General features: G+C 43.8%; 3 protein-coding genes across 3 annotated transcripts; 2 read left to right on the forward strand and 1 right to left on the reverse strand.

Annotated features, from left to right (window-relative positions):
* The first annotated feature begins 1,880 nt into the window (after window positions 1-1,880).
* On the forward strand, window positions 1,881-3,398 carry LOC147973833 (disease resistance protein RGA2-like). Its single transcript, XM_087525110.1, has one exon. It carries the CDS (start codon window positions 1,925-1,927, stop codon window positions 3,383-3,385), a length of 1,461 nt encoding a protein of 486 aa, XP_087381236.1. The 5' UTR covers window positions 1,881-1,924; the 3' UTR covers window positions 3,386-3,398.
* Window positions 3,399-6,694: 3,296 nt separating this feature from the next.
* On the forward strand, window positions 6,695-8,285 carry LOC147973834 (uncharacterized). Its single transcript, XM_087525111.1, has 3 exons — window positions 6,695-6,769; window positions 7,051-7,200; window positions 7,463-8,285. The coding sequence occupies exons 1-3, from the start codon at window positions 6,695-6,697 to the stop codon at window positions 8,045-8,047; spliced, it is 810 nt and encodes a 269-aa protein (XP_087381237.1). The 3' UTR covers window positions 8,048-8,285.
* A 5,343-nt stretch (window positions 8,286-13,628) lies between these two features.
* LOC147973835 (uncharacterized) lies at window positions 13,629-14,745 on the reverse strand. Its single transcript, XM_087524807.1, has 4 exons — window positions 14,544-14,745; window positions 14,379-14,458; window positions 14,078-14,317; window positions 13,629-13,985 (listed from the first exon to the last, which is right to left on the reverse strand). Exons 1-4 carry the CDS (start codon window positions 14,743-14,745, stop codon window positions 13,629-13,631), a joined length of 879 nt encoding a protein of 292 aa, XP_087380933.1.
* Window positions 14,746-23,216: the final 8,471 nt, after the last annotated feature.

Below are 23,216 nucleotides of genomic sequence, written 5' to 3' on the forward strand. Positions count from 1 at the left end.
ACATATTCGGGAATCTGAAAAAAAATGTCCATGAAATTTTAGAAAATGTTCACAATAATAATAATAAATAAATGTGTTTTTAAATTTTCCCCCAATTTTTTTTAAAAAACATCGATTCAAAAAATGTTAATGAATACGAAACCGGTTCATACATTCAAAAAAATTGTAAACAGAACTAATGTTCATGATTTTTTTTGAGAAAATAAAAAAATTCAAGAGAAAAATTGTCGATTCGAAAAACTGTTCACTGATTCAAAAGTATTTTATGTCTAGGATTTGATTAGTTTTTCAAAAGTCTTTATATGTCTTGGCATTGGGAGTAGTTCGTGGTCAATGAGATTTGTTTTTAAAGTTTTAAACGTTCCCTTGCGCAACATAATGACAAGTGTGGCATGTACTGGCAAACTCATAGCCTTGGGATTTATCATGTCGAGTGCATTGTGATCACGTGAACATCGCAGCCATCATCGGCTAGGGTGAGAAAAAAAATGGCAACAATAGAGTACGTTTATATATAAGGATATTGAGTAATACTTGTTTGGTTAGCCATAATTTTTTGTCTCCCGTTGCAATGCACGGGCACATTTGCTAGTTCGGAATAATGTTCATAGGTACAAGAACTGGGTCGTGAGGATTACCTTTTTTTTTTAGGATTGGCCATGAGTATATATTTTATGCATTTCAGTAAGCGGGCCAGTCGCCCAGCTGGCCAACGGCCCATATGAAGGCCATCAGTTCACAAGGCCTCCACTACGAGCTCTGGCCCAATTGGTGCGAGAGCAGCACCTCTAATCCAAAAAAGAACAGCGAGGAATTTCTCAAAGAAAAAAAAAACTGCGAGGAAGAGATTGTGGGGGAAGGGGCAGCCGTCGGATCGCCGGTGAACTCGTCCGCCGCCATTCGCCGCCGCCCTCGCCGTGGCGGCAGGCTAGCTAGCTGCAGCTCAACTGCCTCAAGAGCCGAGTCGACGCTCCCGTTTCCCTTTCGACAGGTTGCTTTCGATTTCTCTCCCTTCTTTTCGATTCATTTAAAACCCATTAGCTGAACAAGTGGCTTGCGGATTAAAATTGAAGATTGCTGGATGATTTCAATCAAATTATAAGTTAGAGTTTTAAGGCCTATATGGCAGCAGACTAGCAGGTAATCTTTAGCAACTTTGAGAACTAAATGTAAGTTTTAGTTCAAGGACGGTTCTGAAAATGGTCATCAAGTTTAGAGACTGTCCGTGCATCAAATGAAACCAGAGTTAATGAGTGTGAAATGATTTAGGGCTCCTTTGGACACAAAGAAATTTCTGTAGACTGAAACTCTGGTAGGACTTGGTCAGTGCATGCAAGTCTCTCCTTGATTCAGACAATGAAGTGTTGGCAGCAAAGAACCAAGAGTTGGTCCTCATTCAAGTCAGTTTGATGGAGAGAAAAATATGCATTGATGTTTCAGCGACAAAGGCCCAGCAGTTGGTTCTCGGTCAAGTCTGTCTGATAGAAAGAAATACATGGTGATGGTCCATCAACAAAGATCCAAGAGTTGGTTCTCAGCCAGGTTCGGTTGATAGAGAAAGTTAGATAAATCTGTGTGGTGATGGCTCGTCAACAATGCCCGAAGAGATCGGGTGTTGTACCTGGCATTAAGAGTCAGTCAAGTCTATGGAATGGTAAAATGTTTTAGTATGACCAGGAAGCTTGACTTTGCTAACCAGCAGAGACATCAACTTCCAAGCTCAGTGTTCATTCCTGAGGATACAAGTACCCCTAGTCCCAAATCGACCCTTCTTTTTTGACCAGGAACCATGACTTTGCTAACCAGCAATGACCGAGGAGGCAGGGGCAGAGCATAAAAAGAGTTTGCAGAGACATCAACTGTTCAACTTCCAAGCTCGGTGTTCATTCATTCCCAAGGATACAACCCCCCCTAGTCCCCACCAATGGAGATTTTCATTTCTGCGTTGATGGGTGAACTTATATCAAGATCCGTGAGTTCCATCGTCAACAAATACTCCAAGCTGCCGGCCAAGGTCGTGGAGGCTGGCTTAGAGAGGATTCTACTCAGGGGGCAGGTCATCATCGACGAGGCCATGGGGCGGCACATCACAAACCACGGAATGCTCCGGCAGCTTAGCATGCTGAGGTATGCCATGTACCAAGGCTACTATGTGCTCGACACCTTCAGATGCCAAGCATACCAAGAAGAGCAGAATATTCAGGCTGCGAGTCAATCTGGGGCGGTGACCAAATTTCGTTACGCGCAACAGCTCTGCCTCTCCAACAGCAACAAAACATCACAAGGGCTTGAAGAGGCCCTTGACAGTTTGAGAACCATGATTCTTGATGCCAGCGAGATGGTGAGGTTCCTGACAACATATCCTCGCCTGCGTCGTCAGCCTTACATCATGCATCTCTTGCTGGACAAGTGCATGTTTGCCCGCCAGAGGGAGACAGAAGTAGTTACCAACTTCCTGCTGCGCACACAATCTTGTACTTGTAGCTTTGGTGTCCTCCCAATTGTTGGTCCGGAGAATGTTGGGAAAACCAGTCTTGTCGCTCATATCTGCGAAGACGAAAGAGTACGTGATCATTTCCCCCAGATTGTTTTTTTCAGGCATGATAATTTCAGAGCTCAAGATATAGCCACTTTGAGAGGCAGATGTGCAGCAAGACATGAGAATAATGGGAGATTGCTGATCATCGTCGACATAGTAGGGGATCTCGACGAAGATCTGTGGGAAAGCATGTGCTCTATTTGCCGACAGAGCACTACAAGTGGTAGTAAAATCATTATCACAAGCCGATCTGACAAGATCACAAAGCTTGGAACAACACAGACTCTAGTACTGAAGCATCTGTCTGATGAGGAATTCTGGTATTTCTTCAAGGTGATGACGTTTGGAAGCACGGATCCCAAGATGCACCCGAGGCTTGTGTATTTGGCAATGGAGATGGCAAAGTTGATGAATTATAATCTCGCTGAAGCAAGCATCGCTGCATGTGTTTTGAGAGCCAATTTTAGTATCAATTTCTGGTGCAAGGTTCTGGCATTCCGAAGAGGGTACATACAAAATCATCTCCGTAAGTTTGGTGGGCATCCGCATGAACTTCTTAGTGAGAATAGACCTGTGTATGTTAAAGCAATGGGTGAACCTACTGAAGATATTCTTGTTCTTGATACTAATCAGACATGCTCTTCCGAAGAGGAAGTTCCCAAGATAACGGCCGTAGATGTTCTGTATGGAACCGCCAGGCCTCAAGGGGGAACATTTAAGGTCCTTGCATGGAAATCTCCGATACCGCCCTACCATTGCTACATTCAAACTTACAAGATTCGAGAGCTGCAAGCTAGAGCAGTGAAAAGGAAGCGCCCTCTAATGAAACGTATTAGACATGTTTAATTTTGTCAATGTATGTCCTGCATACTCATGTGCCACTATTTTCTTACTGAGACATACATGTTTATTATGGTATGCTATGGAGACATACATTTCCTTTCATATGCCCTTGGCCCAGTTTTCCAAGAGTGCAAGTTGTGCCCTTTTGTTTGAAAACTACTACGGAGGGCGTACCATACTGGTGTGTCTTGCTTGTTTTGATCAGTCATGAATGGTCAACATGTATGTGAATAATCTTGTATACATGGTGGTTTTGGGGACGGGAACGTTTGATTCCTGGTTGTATACACACCCTATATGCAAAAATAAATTGGTAATTCAACAAAAAGTCAAAAAAATCTGAAAATATTTTTGAAATAAACTTGACCTTCTATTATACCTCCTTCGTTTTTATTTACTCCGCATATTAGAGTTGACTGAAGTCAAACTTCATAAAGTTTGATCAAGTTCATAGAAAATAATATAAACATTTATCATAATAAATTTATACGATGTGAAAGTACATTCAATAATAAATCTAATGATATTGATTTGTTATTGTATATGTTAGTATTTTCGTTTATAAATTTGGTCAAAGTTTACAAAGCTTGGCTTTGACCAAAGTTAATACGCGAACTAAATAAAAACGGAGGGAGTACTTGTGAGAAAATTTTCACAAAAATAAAATGATCCTTTGACTTCTTTTCAAAAAAGACAAATTTTCAGTCAAAATAGTGTGAATAGTGACCTATAATAGCAAATAATTTTTGTCTTTTTTCCCTGGATGTTGGTTTTTTCGTGAAAATTTATATACTAGAGCAAAACAAAGTCAAGTTTAATCTAAAAATACTTTTGAACTATTTTGACTTTTTGTTTATTTATTAAAAAAATCCTCATATAGGGTGTATATACACCCAGGAACCAAAGGGTGGTTCCTGGTTGTATATACACCCTATATGCAAAATAAATTAGTAATTCAACAAAAAGTAAAAAAAATCGAAAATATTTTTGAAATAAACTTGACCTTCAACAGGCCTCTATGTAACTACAAGATCAGTGTGTGATCTTTTTCCTCCACTGAAAAGAACAATTGTATGATCTGGTGGGTGTTTGGCTTGATTTTTGGGTTCTCATTGTTAAGTCTTACTACTCTCAGATGATGCCTATGGGGCTGGGGGTTGCTGACTGTAACATCACCAGAGAATGCACCATCACCTCTGAATTTTTCAAGTTGAAATGCAGCCAGTCAGGATGAAGCCTGATCAACTTGACGGCTACAGCCGGCCGGTCAGGATGAAACCTGGTCGTGCAAACGTTTTAGTTCGTTCTGGTGGCAGTTGTTTTGGCTCTGTTTAATTTGACACAGTGGCGGTGCCATGCTAATCTGTGAATTTTGAATGATGCTAAAAATCTGTGCACATCACTATTTAGTGCAGCATTGCCTGTTGAAGTGTTGATTATATATAGGGTGGCATATGCGGTGTACACATCACTATTTAGTGCAGGATTGCCTGTTACTTGTGTCTAAATGACATTATTAATCTTACTCTCATGCTCGGTAAGCTGAACTTCTCAGCCCATTATATGAAGCTTAAAAAAATATGACAGTGTGTTTTCTACAGTGAAGCATGGCAAGATGACATGATCATGATTATGTTTTTTGACAAACTAGCAGTAGCCCTGCTTTGCATTAAGGAGAAAAAGAGTATTACACAGTCAGTTACAGCGGTGTGAAAGACACTAGCTGCCAGACCTCTCTATTACACACTCAGTTACAGCATAGTGAAAGACACTAACTGTCAGACCTGCCACTACTCAAATGTGCAGATCTTAGATTACATCCTCTTGGCCTGAAGAAATAACCCAATGTCAGCTCTTGCCTTGTCTGCCACTATGCTCGCCGTAGTGCTCCGGTTCTCAAAAGTTCGAGCGTTTCTTTCCTTCCAGATGTGCCATGCAATGTACATCGCAATGACATCAGCGTCAAAAAAATTTATCGATGACACCTAAACATTCTGTTTCAGTTTCGATAAGCATCATTTGGATAAGAACTAGCAACAAGCTGCTCTTTGTATATTCCCCACAGGAAGAACAGCTAGCTATAGGTGACAAGCAAACCTGATGACACCTAGCTAGCTCCCGCGGGGGTAAAACTCAAGGTGGATGGTGGCTTCTCTGTGAATGCCACAATCAGCCAGGGTCCATGGATCCTTCAGGCATTTGCCACCGTACACTAACCCACAATCAGCCATTAGCTTCCCCCTCATCTGGATCTTACTCCTGACGGCACCGACCGTGTCGGAGCTTGCCACGTCAAGGGTGATGGTCTCGCCTGCGAAGATCTTGACAAAGATCTGCATCTTCTCCACCGATGGCGAACCTGTTCTTCTTTTCAAAGGTGGCAACTGTTGCGCTTCCTGCTGAAACCTCCCCTTGAACGCATCCGTCAGCGCAGTCTCTGAATTGATCACCGCCCGCAGTAGCGCAACAGCCTGCAAGAATTTGATCCACACAAGAAACTTGTAAAAACTAAAGCTAACAACTGCCATGACTCATTTCTAAGGACAGCAAATTGGTTGGCAGGGCATGTATATGTATAGACTTGCCTCTTGTTTGCTGATAGCAATGTCCATCTCCACCACGTTGTCCCGGTTTCTCTTGCACCAGTGCTTCAGCACCGACATCGCCGATGTTTGATGTATACGCAGCTCGTCGTCAACTACATAGGTGTGATCGTCGACAAACCCTGGATTGCATAAATGGCATGGACTTTTATCATTTGCGCACGAGCAATGCCGCTTCCCGGTCCGGCAGAGATAATACCACTCCACAATTGCTTGTTCCGACCCATGGATGCCGTGGGTCTTCAACGGAGCAAGACTAGGATCCAGCAGCGTGCTCTTGTCACCGAAGCAGTGCCCCGTCAGGAAGCCCGACATATTGAAGTAAATAGCATAAAACTACTAGTTTACAGGCTAGGGTTCCAAAAAACTACCACTTTTTAATTTTTCTCAGAAAGCTACCAGTCGCGCGGTTCGCTGTTTCAAAAAACCCAAAACGCCCGTGACTAGCGATTGAACCGTTTTTCTGACCGCCCGGACCCACATGTCAGGCCACCTGGCCACGCGCGCTCACGGCGCGGCCGTTGACGGCCGTTAGCCCGTGCGGCCCGGTCGGAACTGGGGTAAATAAACCCCCTCGGTCGGTCGGGCGCTCCTGCTCACTCACTCTCTCCCTGCTCGCTCACTCCCCTGCTCTCACTCCCCTGCTCCAGTACGAGCTCGCCGCCGCTCACCGTCTTTGAGGTGGCTCGCCGTTGACCTCCTTGCCATCATGCCTTCCTGGAACGACGAGGAAACTAGCTCGGAGGAGGAGTGCGAGGTCGTCAGCATGGACATGGGACTTATGGTAAGTTCTTTGCCACCTAGGGTTAGGGTTAGGTGCTAGTAGGCCTAGGCTACCGCCATGGATCTTGCTAAGTGTAGTGTTGCTGTTGTAGGATTCTTGTTCAATAGTGAGGCTGGGGTTTGATTGTAGGATTGATGTAAGCTAGGGTTCATCTCAGTACAGTGTTAGGGTTCATGTTGAGTTGGGGATTTTTTTAGTGTTCATGTTTAATGAAGCGTGCAAGTATATTCTGGTGTTGAGTGCAGATTGAAACTAGTGTTTGCTGGTTATTTTGGTTGCAGGAGGAACCAGACACCACTGTGGAGCCCCTTTTCTGTGGCCAACTTGAGCTTGCTCATCCCAAGTGCATTCTGCACCAAATGAGGTCTATTAAGTGTGTTGCTTTTGAAGGGCCTTTAACAGGAAGGCGTTTCTATGGCTGCCCAGTCCAGGTTAGATGGCAATAAAATTTTCTGCTATGTATGGTCACTGATGATTGATATGGTGCAGCACTTTGTTTGATATGATGCCAATAAACATTTTTCTGCTATGTATTTTTGTTACTTTAGAAACTTAATCATGGCATTATAATAACTTATCATATCTCATTTATGTTATTCATTGTTAGAAATTATCAAGTATATACAAGTTAATCATGGAACTGAAATAAGCTCCTAGTCCATTTGTAATAACTTATCACATTTATAAATGCAGGAAAATGGTGTGAATTGTGGTGTTGTAGAGTGGGTTGATGGGCCTTGGCCAACTGTTCTTCAGAGATGTTTGTGCAAGTTATGGGAGATGTTCCATGAGCAGAACTTTGGAAGGGTACAGGACAAGGAGAAGTTTGAGAAGGAGTTGGCCAGGCTTAAGAGTGAACATGAAAGGGAGTTGGCCAAGCTTAGGACTGAAAATGACAAGCTTTGCATTGAGTACACCAAGCTTGTTGATGATGTATCCAAGATGTTTGATTGGCAGGATGGTAGGATGGACAAGAAGGTGCACCAGAAACAAGTGGAGGAGGAAGAACTTGAGAAGAAGAAGAAGGAGCTAGAGGAGAAAGCTATGTTGGAGGTGCAGATGGAAAAGCTCAAACTTGCAAAAGAGCAGAGGTGCATTTTGCAGAGCCAAGCTGATATCATCAAGAACACCAGGAAGGCTATGAAGGATGTTCAAGTTGACATATATGTTCTTAAGAAGGAGAAGGCAAAGCTTGAGCTTGTTGTTGCTGAGCTGCTGAAAGAAGGGTATGGCAGCAAGGAGAAGTTAGAGCAAATCAAGGCCATCCTTGAGTCTTGAAGTGGCTTTGATATGTTGGTGAAGTAAGTACATCCAAAGGCCTTTATATAAGGATGTGGACTGGCATGACTGCAAGTGATTATGGGTGTACATTTTGGGGGAATGTGAAGTTTAACCTAGTGTAAGAACCTTATTTACTATGTTGTTAAGTTGTAATGGATCACCTATGCTATTAAGTGTTGTAATGGATCTCCTATGCTATTATGTAGTGGAAAATGGATCTCTTATGCTACTAAGTTGTGGAAATGGATCTTGTATGCTATTAAGTGTTCAACTTGATCTTCTATCTTTTAGATGTTATTTGTTAGCCTACATATATTATTTTTGTGGGTAATTGGGCTTAGTGGCCCACTATTCTCTGACCAAATGCAACCCTAGGCCTACTAAACCCAACCCCATCCATCTGTCAATATAAACCCCTCCCCACCCCCACCCTTTCCCAGTCACTCCACCAGCCGCCACCCAAAAGAAACCCTACAGATGGATCCTGACATGGGAGATGTCACAGAGGAGGAGGGGGAGGCTGTGGATGTTAGGACAACAGCAACAGCACAGAGGAGGAGGAGGCGCAGGCAGAGGGCACTAGAGGCGGCCCAGGATGAGCAGCAAGAGGAGTTCAACCGCCGACTCTCCGACAAGGTACTGGAGAAGTGCAATGACGAAGAACTGGAGCTGGTTTTCACTGGTGGCAGGGGAAGGTCATTCATGGAGATCATTACGTGGGCAAGGATGAGAGCAGTCATGGCTCCTCATCCAGCAACTAGGGACAAGTGGGTCCGTTTCTTCGAGCGATATGACTGATATGTCAATCTCATCTCATCCATCTATATACCTATCTATCTATCTTTCTATGTTGGTGTACTATGTAAGATCTATTCTATGTAATAAGTGGTGTTTGATGCTACTCTAAACCAATGTATATATGTATTTATGCTACTCTCAATGAATTTATGCTACTCTCAATGAAATATACTGACTGAATTCACTGACAGAAGATACACTCACTGAAATGTACTGACTGATTCAACAAAGGAATCTTTGTCTGAATGAACAGACTGCATAGTAGTTATTACAAACCATGGTAGTTCAACTCACTGAATATCTCTGAAACAAAATAAAGTTACAAACCATAGTAGTTATTACAGACCATAGTAGACCCAAATCCATCCAAGAGCTCAAGTTACAAACCATGGTAGTTCAACAAACAGAACCATGCCAAATGAACCATGCCAAATGAACTCAAGTTACCCAAATCCAAGAGCTAGTTACCACTTGCATAAAAATAGTCTTTCAGCCTCCCACTTGGCTTCCTGATCCTCTTTGACCCCTCCTAGACAACAGTTGAATTTGATTGCCTTGGTGCAATGAAAGTTCTTCTTTGGGCACTTGAAGATCTGGTGTTCTTTGCTGGAGAAGATGTAGATGATCTGGTGTTCTTAGCAGGAGAAGAAGTGTTAGTCCTGCTCCTCTTAGCTGGTTGTGCTTGTGCTGTAACTGCTGGAATAGTTGAAGCAACCCTTTTTCTTGCCCTAGGCCTAGAATTAGCAACTGGAGCTGGTGAAGGTGCAGAAGGTGTAGCTCTTGATGTAGCTGGTCTTGCTTCAGGTGTAGTAGCAGCAGGTACTCTTGGAGGCCTCTGAGCATTTGTAGCCATAGAAGAACCAGCTTGAGAGTAATTTGCTCTATTTTCCTGCACAATTAAGAAACATTGTAAGAAAATGAACAATGAAAAGAGACAATGAAATGAGACATGGCCTCAAATGACCTGGTGCTTGTTCATCCTCATCTGAAACTTAGGCTTCAAAGGGTCACCACAGTTGCTGAACCTATGCCCTTGCTTCTTGCAGTTGCTACATGTGACAGTACCAATTCTTGAGGTATCCTTTTTTGCTGACACCTCAAATACACCTTTCCTTCTGGCAGTTTGCTTTTTGCCCTTCTTTTCTTTGAACACTGGTGGAGATATGTCATGTCCAGGTGTATGAGGCCAGTGGTCAGGTCCTGGAACTGGGAAAATTATATGCTTGTATGTTTCACAGTACATGGGCTTTTTGAAGAAGTCATTGACAAAGTCTTCAGGATGTAGCTTCACTTTCTGCATTGCAGCAATGGAATGACTGCAAGGCACAACAGTTATGTCCCACCTCCTACAATCACATGTATGGTTGTTCAAGTTAACACAATATGTGTTCTCAGAGCTACTAGTCACCTGCCAGATGCCTGGACCTGCCATGTATGCATCACAATACTTAGCCCACTTCTTGCTTTCTTCTAAATTTTTTGAGTAGGTTGGTGTAATCTCCCATCTACATGACTCTGTTTTCTCTCTGGTTTTCTGAAACTTGATCATCAACTTTGTTCTTATGCCCTCCAGCATAGTTCTGATTGGCTTGTTCCTAACATCCAATATCATTCTTTTGAAGACTTCACTAAGGTTGTTAACAACCAGGTCAGTTTTGCAAACAGTATCCATTTTATATCTTGCCCATGTATGGTCTGGTATCTGTGACAACCACTGCCAAGCTTCAAAACTTTCTTTCTTCAAATTTTCCATCCCTTTTTCATGACCACTCTTAGTGAAGGAATAGGCAGCCTGATATAAGTGTTTCTTGAGTTCCTCCCCTCTAAAACCAGCAGATTGAAAGTTGGCATATATATGTCTAAGACAGAACCTCTGTGGGGAGTCAGGGAATACATCATTGATTGCATTCAACAATCCCTGTTAATTATGAATTAATGATGGCTTAGAATGATGGATAAGTATGATAGTCAGGGAATACATCATTGATTGCATTCAACATACCTTTTGCCTGTCAGACATAATTGTGTACTTGCCAAACTTGTTCCCACTTCCAATAACAGTTCTCAGCTGTGTGAGAAACCATGTCCAGCTGTCTGTGTCTTCCTTGTCAACAACACCAAATGCAATGGGTAAGATGTTGTTGTTCCCATCCCTGCCAGTAGCTGCCAATATTTGCTCTCCAGTGCTGAGCTTGATGAAGCAACCATCTAAACCTGAAAATATGATCACATTAGTTGTAAATAACATGAATGCAACCATCTTAGATATATGTGTAAGGATCAGGTACCTATAAATGGCCTGCATCCATTGAGAAAGCCCTCTTTGCATGCAAGAAGGCAGTAGAACATGTAGTGGAACCTAGGGGTAGGAGCTGGATTTCTAGGTCCTCTTTGGTTGTCACTATGCATCTACTGCCTGGATTAGTATCTAACACACACTGTAGATAGTCCCTTAGTCTGTGATATTGGAGTCTGTGATCTCCTTGCACAACTTCAACTGCTTGCCTCGTTGCCCTATATGCCAAGCTTTTAGGCACATGAACACCAAATGTTTTCTTTGTGTATGACATAATTGTCTCAACACCAGCTCCAGGGTTTGATCTAATGGTATCCTCACAAACCTTGGCAACCCAGTTTACTGTAACTTTGGTGCTCTCTCCACTTGCTCCACAAGTGTGATCCAAATTCATTTTCTTGATGCTGAAAGTAGACTCATTTGCTATTCTATAGGCCACTATATAAAACTGACAACCTTGCTTTCTATCAGAGCACCAAGCAATAACCCTAGTTGGTTCATTTCTGTGATACTCAAAATTCCTAAGTGTCCTGACATGGAAATTTCTTAGTGCTTCTCTGAACTCCACAACATTTAGGAAGCACAAATGCAATGCAAACTGCTCATGTGTATCAGGGACTGATGGATCATACCACCTCCTCTCCTTCCTCTTCTTCAACCTTCTCTTCCTACCAGAAGGCAACCTTGGAACTTCTTCTTCATCACTAAGACCAAAATCACTTGGAAAGCAGTATTCATCAGGTTCAGGCACCCAATCTTCAAACTTGATGTGTTCAGGCTCACTGTGTGACTTGCTAGTTGGGCCTGGATTTCTGACAGGATTAAGCTTCGTTGCTCCTTTCTCTGGTACAACTGAGGGTTCTTCATGTTCAGAAAGGATTTGGTCTTCCTCCCAAAACTTAGAAGGTTCTGAGTTTGCTCCACAATAGTGATCTGCAGGTTCTTCCTCTCCCCTAGTCTTATGGCTTGTCCATGTGCCTGCCTCATCTTCACCCCTACACCAAGCCTTGTATGATATATTCTACCCTTTGTAATCACCCCTAAAAAACTCAAAATCTGAAGAGGATTTGTCCATCTCATCTTCATCTTCATCATGTTCTACTTCTACATCTTCTTCTTCTTCCACAACATTTCCCCCCTTGTTGAAGTTACAACTCTATTGTGTGTTAAGATAGGGCTCCTCAGGGATTGCTGCTACCAAAGTTGCATTAGGGAGTGGATACAGGACCCCTTGTTGGGAAACACTATAAACAACAGGTTCACCAACATGATCAATGAGGATCTGCTCCTCAAGCATGATGTGATCCATGTTAACATCTGCTGGGCTTGGATCAGTAGGCTTTCTGACAGTGATGTTCAGGATCTTCTTATCAACAAACCAGTCAAGCATGTCCTCTAATGCCTCCTTACTATCCAGGACCTCCACCCCCTCCAAGCCCTTTCCCTCTTCCTTTACATAAGTCAGACAAGCATCCATTCCATAACCCTCCAACTCAGCCAATGCTAATATGGTAAGATAACTAATGTCTGAAGAAACTGAATACTTTCTCTCCATGTTATCTGTTCCTTGAAAATGTAGCCTCATGTCCCAAATCTCATCATCTAAGTTGTAGGATTAAATTGACAAACAATTAATTTTTAACTCACTAAAACTTTAAACAATGACCAAATGTACTGAACATTACTGAACTTTCTTCTAATTACAATGAATGCATTGACCAAATGAACTAACCAAATGCACTTTCTTCTGAACTGACTTAACCAATAAAATAATGTACCATGCCAAGAACAAACAATTACTAACCCTAGTTCTAAATTGAACTAAAGGACCCAGAAATTTGTAATTTGAACTAAAGGTATGAAGTGCTAGAAATTTCTTACCTCACTCCACCAAAGGATGAAGCCCAAGTGTGGCCGCCTTCTGCATCCGCGTGGATGGACTTCGCCACTGCCCTAGCCGCGCGGACTGCCGGATCTGAGCACGCCGGATCGACCTCAGCCGCGGGAAGTGATGGCTGCTGCAACCGCTGCGCCGGGAAGCTCGAGCTGCCTCGCCCTGGGGCCACCTCTGGATGTCCACCGCCCTCCTGGCCGGTGACGCCTTGGCTCAATAGCTCGCCGCCAATGGCATTTGGCTGCGCCGCCGCCATCGCCAACCTAGGTCACTGCGGGGGAGAGGGGAGAGGAGGGGGAGACTGAGAGAGAGGGGAGAGGAGGGGGAGACTGAGGGGAGAGGAGGGGGAGACCAGCTCCTTTCGTTCCGACCGGACCGCACGGGCTAACGGCCGTCAACGGCCGCGCCGTGAGCGCGCGTGGCCAGGTGGCCTGACATGTGGGTCCGAGCGGTCAGAAAAACGGTTCAATCGCTAGTCACGGGCGTTTTGGGTTTGTTGAAACAGCAAACCGTGCGACTGGTAGCTTTGTGAGAAAAATTAAAAAGTGGTAGTTTTTTGGAACCCTAGCCTGTAAACTAATAGTTTTATGCTATTTACTCGATATATTGAGACTGTCGGCGCTGCTGTAAAGATTGTTGAAGCTGCGGAACCGGTGAGAGGTGCCGGCCAGGTTCTTGAGGATGCATCCCATGGGGTAGGTCAGGAAACTGAGGAGCAGGTCCACGAAGTCGTGCTTGCACTCGACGTACATCACCTTGCTGTCCTCCCTGTCGAAGAAAAGTTTGATGCTCATCTGCGGACCAGGGTCTTTGTCGGCTTCTTGACGCCGAGGCTTGTGAATCGTGAGCACCGATGTGGTGCTCATCAAAGCATCGGTTCTTTTCGCGAGAAACACATCGGTGAATATGGTGGTGGACGAGGCACATGCCTTGAGCAAGGAAACCACCTGAAATTTACGCAAATCAGTTTGCAGATACAGATAGTATCACAGGATGATTCAGGCCCAAGGAAATGTAGTAGACATGTAGTTCAGCTGACCTGGGTCCATCCGACGTCCACCTCCACCTCGTAGGCATCTTCGATCCTGTGTCCGTAGAAACCCGGAAGAAAAGACAAGACGGTGCTCGTCGCCGCCGGCTTGATCACCAGATCGTCGCTGATCACGAACCTCTCTTTCCACTTGGAGAACACCTCTGTGCGTGATGTTTGGTTGTACACATGCACCAGCCTAGCCATGACCTCCAAGCACCTGCAACCACACTGCTGGAGGCGTTGTCCCTGTGGAGTCAGATGCTTTTCCATGAACGGAGTGCACCGTATGCATGGCGAGCGATTGTACCTGCGATCGACCATATAGAAATTCCTCATGGATATGAATGACCAACACATTGACAGCAAGACTGAGAGAAACCTTGTGATCTGAACAAATTCCGTAAGATACAGACCCGAATTCATCGGCGTGCGTAGGCCTGAGGAGCGTGCCATGGCAGGCCTCACCCTTAACAGTTGGCGCCACGGAGGCCGGCGACGCTGGCGCAGAGGCTTGTCAGGCAGCCCGGCGAGGACGCGCCTGCGGCGAGCTGGACGGCGGAGAGGGGGAGCGTCAGGAAGGTGAGGAGGACGTCGACGAAGTCGGAGCCGGCGTCGGCGAATAGCACGCGGTTACACGACCTGTCCACGACGAGCTTGATATTGATGGCGGCCATAGCCGACTGAGGTTTGGGTTGGGTAGGAGCGAGCGATGACACGTACGGCGACCTTGCGCAGATTTATGCTGAGGAAGGCCAAGAGATCGAAAGGAACACGGGATGGGTCTCGAGGGTTTCAGCGGGGAGGGGCGCTGTTACACCACGCGCCGTCAGCACGGCCCATTCCTGACTTTTCTTTTTCTTTCCTTTTTCCAAATTGTCTTAATAAAAGTGTTACATATACAAATTACCCCCTCCGTATCTTTATATAAGGTGTATTTTTTTGATAAAATTTCACAATGTAAGATGCATTTCTTCTAATTCCTCATAATTCTATATTAGCCCTCTAAAAAATAGGGAACTATCTCTTTTCTCATTGTCTGTATCTCTCATTGTAGCAAAAGAAGGAAAATATATATCTCTTGATTGCATGCATCTCATACTTTCCTTGACTAATGGACTTATTTGCCACTGACCAAAAGATTTTCCAAAGGTAATTTTGTCATAACTTCTCTATAATTATGCGCCTTGGTAATAATAGAACTGAGGGAGTATAAACAAATCTCGCTCAAGGAGGATCATCTGGAAAAGCCCAAAGCTTTTTGGTAGATGATCTCCCACCATATAGATCTTCCTCCCCAATTGTTGATGGGGTGACTAGAGTTAGAGCTTAGCACCAAAGGTGCTCTTAAACATGCTCTACTCTCCCGGCCCACTTATCTCAGTCTGGTGCAATTTTTGATCGTCCCTACATCTTTCAATCACTCGCAATGCCTTTCCTCCACGACTCAAGCATCCCTGGGAGTGCGGGACCTATACGTATCGGCCCTCAGCCCCATCACCCCACTGGATTTGGTGAATTCGACGAGTCAATCTTCACTTAAGAAGACCAAGATGCCTGGCGACTCCTCCATCTCCTGCTGGAGTCCCAAAGAGGTTTGGTTGCTTCGGTGCTATATGATGATACCCATGAAGAGAGGCGCTTTCCTTTCTTGTGATGAACGGTGGTAGTTTTTGGTGTCTGGGATGATCACTTAGTCTTGGTGTCTTCATGCCAAGCGGGAGTTGAGAACATCAGACACTTGTTCACGTGTGATTGAGCTCGACAGGTTTGGAAATCTCTAGGAATCCATAAAATCATTGAGGAAGCATTGTATGTTGATCAATCAGGTTTATAGTTCTCGAAGAGATTCCACGCACCAGTCTCAAACTTATCCTATTCTTGGTCACATCGGTTTGAAGGAGATTGTAGCAACGGATGCCTAGTACATTTGATGGGAAAGGTGAATGAAATATGCCCTAGAGGCAATAATAAAGTTGTTATTTATATTTCCTTATATCATGATAAATGTTTATTATTCATGCTAGAATTGTATTAACCGAAAACTTAGTACATGTGTGAATACATAGACAAACAGAGTGTCACTAGTATGCCTCTACTGTTGGGGAACGTAGTAATTTCAAAAAAAATTCCTACGCACACGCAAGATCATGGTGATGCATAGCAACGAGGGGAGAGTGTGATCTACGTACCCTTGTAGACCGACAGCGGAAGCGTTAGCACAACGCGGTTGATGTAGTCATACGTCTTCACGGCCCGACCGATCAAGCACCGAAACTACGGCACCTCCGAGTTTTAGCACACGTTCAGCTCGATGACGATCCCCGGACTCCGATCCAGCAAAGCGTCGGGGAAGAGTTCCGTCAGCACGACGGCGTGGTGACGATCTTGATGTTCTATCGTCGCAGAGCTTCGCCTAAGCACCGCTACAATATTATCGAGCATTATGGTGGAAGGGGGCACCGCACACGGTTAAGAAAACGATCACGTGGATCAACTTGTGTCTCTAGGGGTGCCCCCTGCCCCCGTATATAAAGGAGCAAGGGGAGGAGGCCGGCCGGCCCCTATAGGCGCGCCAGGAGGAGTCCTCCTCCTAGTAGGAGTAGGAGTAGGACTCCTACTAGGAGGGGGAAAGAAGTGGGGAGGGAGAAGGAAAGGGGGGCGCCCCCCCCCCCCTCTTCTAGTCCAATTCAGACCAAGGGGGGGAGGAGGCGCGCGGCCCACCCTGGCGCCCTTCTCTCTCTCCACTAAGGCCCATATGGCCCATTACTACTCCCGGTAGGGTTCCGGTAACCCTCCGGCTCTCCAGTTTTCTCCGAAATATCCGGAACACTTTCGGTGTCCGAATATAGCCGTCCAATATATCAATCTTTATGTCTCGACCATTTCGAGACTCCTCGTTATGTCCGTGATCACATCCGGGACTCCGAACTAACTTCGGTACATCAAAACTCATAAACTCATAATATAACTGTCATCGAAACCTTAAGCGTGCGGACCCTACGGGTTCGAGAACAATGTAGACATGACCGAGACATGTCTCCGGTCAATAACCAATAGCGGAACCTGGATGCTCATATTGGCTCCCACATATTCTACGAAGATCTTTATCGGTCAGACCGCATAACAACATACGTTGTTCCCTTTGTCATCGGTATGTTACTTGCCCGAGATTCGATCGTCGGTATCTCAATACCTAGTTCAATCTCGTTACCGGCAAGTCTCTTTACTCGTTTCGTAATAAATCATCTTGCAACTAACTCATTAGTTGCAATGCTTGCAAGGCTTATGTGATGTGCATTACCGAGAGGGCCCAGAGATACCTCTCCGACAATCGGAGTGACAAATCCTAATCTCGAAATACGCCAACCCAACATTTACCTTTGGAGACACCTGTAGAGCTCCTTTATAATCACCCAGTTACGTTGTGACGTTTGGTAGCACACAAAGTGTTCCTCCGGCAAACAGGAGTTGCATAATATCATAGTCATAGGAACATGTATAAGTCATGAAGAAAGCAATAGCAACATACTAAATGATCGGGTGCTAAGCTAATGGAATGGGTCATGTCAATCACATCATTCTTCTAATAATGTGATCCCGTTGATCAGATGACAACACATGTCTATGGTTAGGAAACATAACCATCTTTGATTAACGAGCTAGTCAAGTAGAGGCATACTAGTGACATTTTAGTTTGTCTATGTATTCACACAAGTATTATGTTTCCGGATAATACAATTCTAGCATGAATAATAAACATTTATCATGATATAAGGAAATAAAATAATAACATTATTATTGCCTCTAGGGCATATTTCCTTCAGTCTCCCACTTGCACTAGAGTCAATAATCTAGATTACCCTGTAATGATTCTAACACTCATGGAGCTTTGGTGCTGATCATGTTTTGCTCGTGGAAGAGGCTTAGTCAACGGGTCTGCTACATTCAGATCCGTATGTATCTTGCAAATCTCTATGTCTCCCACCTGGACTAGATCCCGGATGGAATTGAAGCGTCTCTTGATGTGCTTGGTTCTCTTGTGAAATCTGGATTCCTTTGCCAAGGCAATTGCACCAGTATTGTCACAAAAGATTTTCATTGGACCCGATGCACTAGGTATGACACCTAGATCGGATATGAACTCCTTCATCCAGACTCCTTCGTTTGCTGCTTCCGAAGCAGCTATGTACTCTGCTTCACATGTAGATCCCGTCACAACGCTTTGTTTAGAACTGCACCAACTGACAGCTCCACTGTTTAATGTAAAAACGTATCCGGTTTGCGATTTAGAATCGTCTGGATCAGTGTCAAAGCTTGCATCAACATAACCATTTACGATGAGCTCTTTGTCACCTCCATATATGAGAAACATATCCTTAGTCCTTTTCAGGTATTTCAGGATGTTCTTGACCGCTGTCCAGTGATCCACTCCTGGATTACTTTGGTACCTCCCTGCTAGACTTATAGCAAGACACACATCAGGTCTGGTACATAGCATTGCATACATGATAGAGCCTATGGCTGAAGCATAGGGAACATCTTTCATTTTCTCTCTATCTTCTGCATTGGTCGGGGATTGAGTCTTACTCAATTTCACACCTTGTAACACAACCAAGAATCCTTTCTTTGCTTGATCCATTTTGAACTTCTTCAAAACTTTGTCAAGGTATGTGCTTTGTGAAAGTCCAATTAAGTGTCTTGATCTATCTCTATAGATCTTAATGCCCAATATGTAAGCAGCTTCACCGAGGTCTTTCATTGAAAAACTCTTATTCAAGTATCCCTTTATGCTATCCAGAAATTCTATATCATTTCTGATTAGCAATATGTCATCTACATATAATATCAGAAATGCTACAGAGCTCCCACTCACTTTCTTGTAAATACAGGCTTCTCCAAAAGTTTGTACAAAACCAAATGCTTTGATCACACTATCAAAGCGTTTATTCCAACTCCAAGAGGCTTGCACCAGTCCATAAATGGATCGCTGGAGCTTGCACACTTTGTTAGCTCCCTTTGGATCGACAAAACCTTCCGGTTGCATCATATACAACTCTTCTTGCAGAAATCCATTCAGGAATGTAGTTTTGACATCCATCTGCCAAATTTCATAATCATAAAATGCGGCAATTACTAACATGATTCGGACAGACTTAAGCATCGCTACGGGTGAGAAGGTCTCATCGTAGTCAATCCCTTGAACTTGTCGAAAACCTTTTGCGACAAGTCGAGCTTTGTAGACAGTAACATTACCGTCAGCGTTAGTCTTCTTCTTAAAGATCCATTTATTCTCAATTTCTTGCCGATCATTGGGCAAGTCAACCAAAGTCCATACTTTGTTCTCATACATGGATCCCATCTCAGATTTCATGGCTTCAAGCCATTTTGCGGAATCTGGGCTCATCATCGCTTCTCCATAGTTTGTAGGTTCATCATGATCTAGTAGCATGACTTCCAGAACAGGATTACCGTACCATTTTGGTGCGGATCTTACTCTGGTTGATCTACGAGGTTTAGTAGTATCATCATTAGCTTCCTCACTTATTGGTGTAGGTGTCACAGAAACTGGTTTCTGTGATGTACTACTTTCCAATAAGGGAGCAGGTACAGTTACCTCATCAAGTTCTACTTTCCTCCCACTCACTTCTTTCGAGAGAAACTCCTTCTCTAGAAAGTTTCCAAATTTAGCAACAAAGGTTTTTCCTTCGGATCTGTGATAGAAGGTGTATCCAATAGTTTCCTTTGGATATCCTATGAAGACACATTTCTCCGATTTGGGTTCGAGCTTATCAGGTTGAAGCTTTTTCACATAAGCATCGCAACCCCAAACTTTTAGAAACGACAACTTTGGTTTCTTGCCAAACCACAGTTCATAAGGCGTCGTCTCAACGGATTTTGATGGTGCCCTATTTAACGTGAATGCGGCCGTCTCTAGAGCATAACCCCAAAACGATAGCGGTAAATCAGTAAGAGACATCATAGATCGCACCATATCTAGTAAAGTATGATTACGACGTTCGGACACATCATTACGCTGTGGTGTTCCGGGTGGCGTGAGTTGCGAAACTATTCCACATTGTTTCAAATGTACACCAAACTCGTAACTCAAATATTCTCCTCCACGATCAGATCATAGGAATTTTATTTTCTTGTTACGATGATTTTCAACTTCACTCTGAAATTCTTTGAACTTTTCAAATGTTTCAGACTTATGTTTCATTAAGTAGATATACCCATATCTGCTTAAGTCATCTGTGAAGGTGAGAAAATAACGATATCCGCCACGAGCCTCAACATTCATTAGACCACATACATCTGTATGTAAGATTTCCAGCAAATCTGTTGCTCTCTCCATAGTACCGGAGAACGGTGTTTTTGTCATCTTACCCATAAGGCACGGTTCGCAAGTACCAAGTGATTCATAATCAAGTGGTTCCAAAAGCCCATCAGTATGGAGTTTCTTCATGCGCTTCACACCGATATGACCCAAACGGCAGTGCCACAAATAAGTTGCACTATCATTATCAACTCTCCATCTTTTGGCTTCAACATTATGAATATGTGTGTCACTACTATCGAGATTCAATAAGAATAGACCACTCTTTAAGGGTGCATGACCATAAAAGATATTACTCATATAAATAGAACAACCATTATTCTCTGATTTAAATGAATAACCATTTCGCATCAAACAAGATCCAGATATAATGTTCATGCTTAACGCTGGCACCAAATAACAATTATTTAGGTCTAATACTAATCCCGAAGGTAGATGTAGAGGTAGCGTGCCGACCGCGATCACATCGACTTTGGAACCATTTCCCACGCGCATCGTCACCTCGTCCTTAGCCAATCTTCGCTTAATCCGTAGTCCCTGTTTCGAGTTGCAAATATAAGCAACAGAACCAGTATCAAATACCCAGGTGCTACTGCGAGCATTAGTAAGGTACACATCAATAACATGTATATCACATATACCTTTGTTCACCTTGCCATCCTTCTTATCCGCCAAATACTTGGGGTAGTTCCGCTTCCAGTGACCAGTCTGCTTGCAGTAGAAGCACTCAGTTTCAGTTTCAGGCTTAGGTCCAGGTTTGGGTTTCTTCTCTTGAGTAGCAACTTGCTTGCTGTTCTTTTGAAGTTCCCCTTCTTCTTTACTTTGCCCTTTTTCTTGAAACTAGTGGTCTTGTTGACCATCAACACTTGATGCTCCTTCTTGATTTCTACCTCCGCAGCTTTCAGCATTGCGAAGAGCTCGGGAATAGTCTTATTCATCCCTTGCATATTATAGTTCATCACGAAGCTCTTGTAGCTTGGTGGCAGTGATTGGAGAATTCTGTCAATGACGCAATCATCTGGAAGATTAACTCGCAATTGAATCAAGTGATTATTATACCCAGACATTTTGAGTATATGCTCACTGACAGAACTGTTCTCCTCCATCTTGCAGCCATAGAACTTATTGGAGACTTCATATCTCTCAATCCGGGCATTTGCTTGAAATATTAACTTCAACTCCTGGAACATCTCATATGCTCCATGACGTTCAAAACGTCGTTGAAGTCCCGATTCTAAGCCGTAAAGCATGGCACACTGAACTATCGAGTACTCATCAGCTTTGCTCTGCCAGACGTTCGTAACATCTGGTGTTGCTCCAGCAGCAGGCCTGGCACCCAGCGGTGCTTTCAGGACGTAATTCTTCTGTGCAGCAATGAGGATAATCCTCAAGTTACGGACCTAGTCCGTGTAATTGCTACCATCATCTTTCAACTTTGCTTTCTCAAGGAACGCATTAAAATTCAATGGAACAATAGCACGGGCCATCTATCTACAATCAAACATAAATAAGCAAGATACTATCAGGTACTAAGTTCATGATAAATTTAGGTTCAATTAATCATATTATTAAAGAACTCCCACTTAGATAGACATCCCTCTAATCCTCTAAGTGATTACGTGATCCAAATCAACTAAACCATGTCCGATCATCACGTGAGATGGAGTAGTTTCATTGGTGAACATCACTATGTTGATCATATCTACTATATGATTCACGCTCGACCTTTTGGTCTCCGTGTTCCGAGGCCATATCTGTATATATGCTTGGCTCGTCAAGTATAACCTGAGTATTCCGCGTGTGCAACTGTTTTGCACCCGTTGTATTTGAACGTAGAGCCTATCACACCCGATCATCACTTGGTGTCTCAGCATGAAGAACATTCGCAACGGTGCATACTCAGGGAGAACACTTCTTGATAATTAGTGAGAGATCATCTTATAATGCTACCGTCAATCAAAGCAAGATAAGATGCATAAAAGATAAACATCACATGCAATCAATATAAGTGATATGATATGGCCATCATCTTCTTGTACTTGTGATCTCCATCTCTGAAGTACCGTCATGATCACCATCGTCACCGGCGCGACACCTTGATCATCATCGTAGCATCGTTGTCGTCTCTCCAATCTTATGCTTCCACGACTATCGCTACCGTTTAGTGATAAAGTAAAGCATTACAGCGCAGTTGCATTGCATACAATAAAGCGACAACCATATGGCTCCTGCCAGTTGCCGATAACTTGGTTACAAAACATGATCATCTCATACAATAAAATTTAGCATCATGTCTTGACCATATCACATCACAACATGCCCTGCAAAAACAAGTTAGACGTCCTCTACTTTGTTGTTGCAAGTTTTACGTGGCTGCTACGGGCTTAAGGAAGAACCAATCTTACCTACGCATCAAAACCACAACGATAGTTTGTCAAGTTGGTGTTGTTTTAACCTTCTATCTTGCTGTTGGAATTACTACGTTCCCGACAATATTATCGAGGATTATGGTGGAAGGGGGCACCGCACACGGCTAAGAAAACGATCACGTGGATCAACTTGTGTGTCTTTGGGGTGCCCCCTGCCCCCGTATATAAAGGAGCAAGGGGGAGGCCGTCCGGCCCTTGTGGGTGCGCCAAGGAGGAGTAGGATTCCTACTCCTAATTGGAGTAGGTTTCCACCTTTCCTAGTCCAACTAGGAGAAGGAGGGAAAGGGGGGAAGAGGGGAAGGAAGGGAGAGAGGGGCCGCGCCCCAAACCCCTTGTCCAATTCAGACTGGGCTTGGGAGGGGCGCGCGCCACCTCCTGG

The sequence above is a fragment of the Triticum urartu genome, chromosome 5A, assembly GCF_056163025.1.
Source record: "Triticum urartu cultivar PI428250 chromosome 5A, HENAU_Tu73, whole genome shotgun sequence".
Classification (NCBI taxonomy): domain Eukaryota; kingdom Viridiplantae; phylum Streptophyta; class Magnoliopsida; order Poales; family Poaceae; genus Triticum; species Triticum urartu.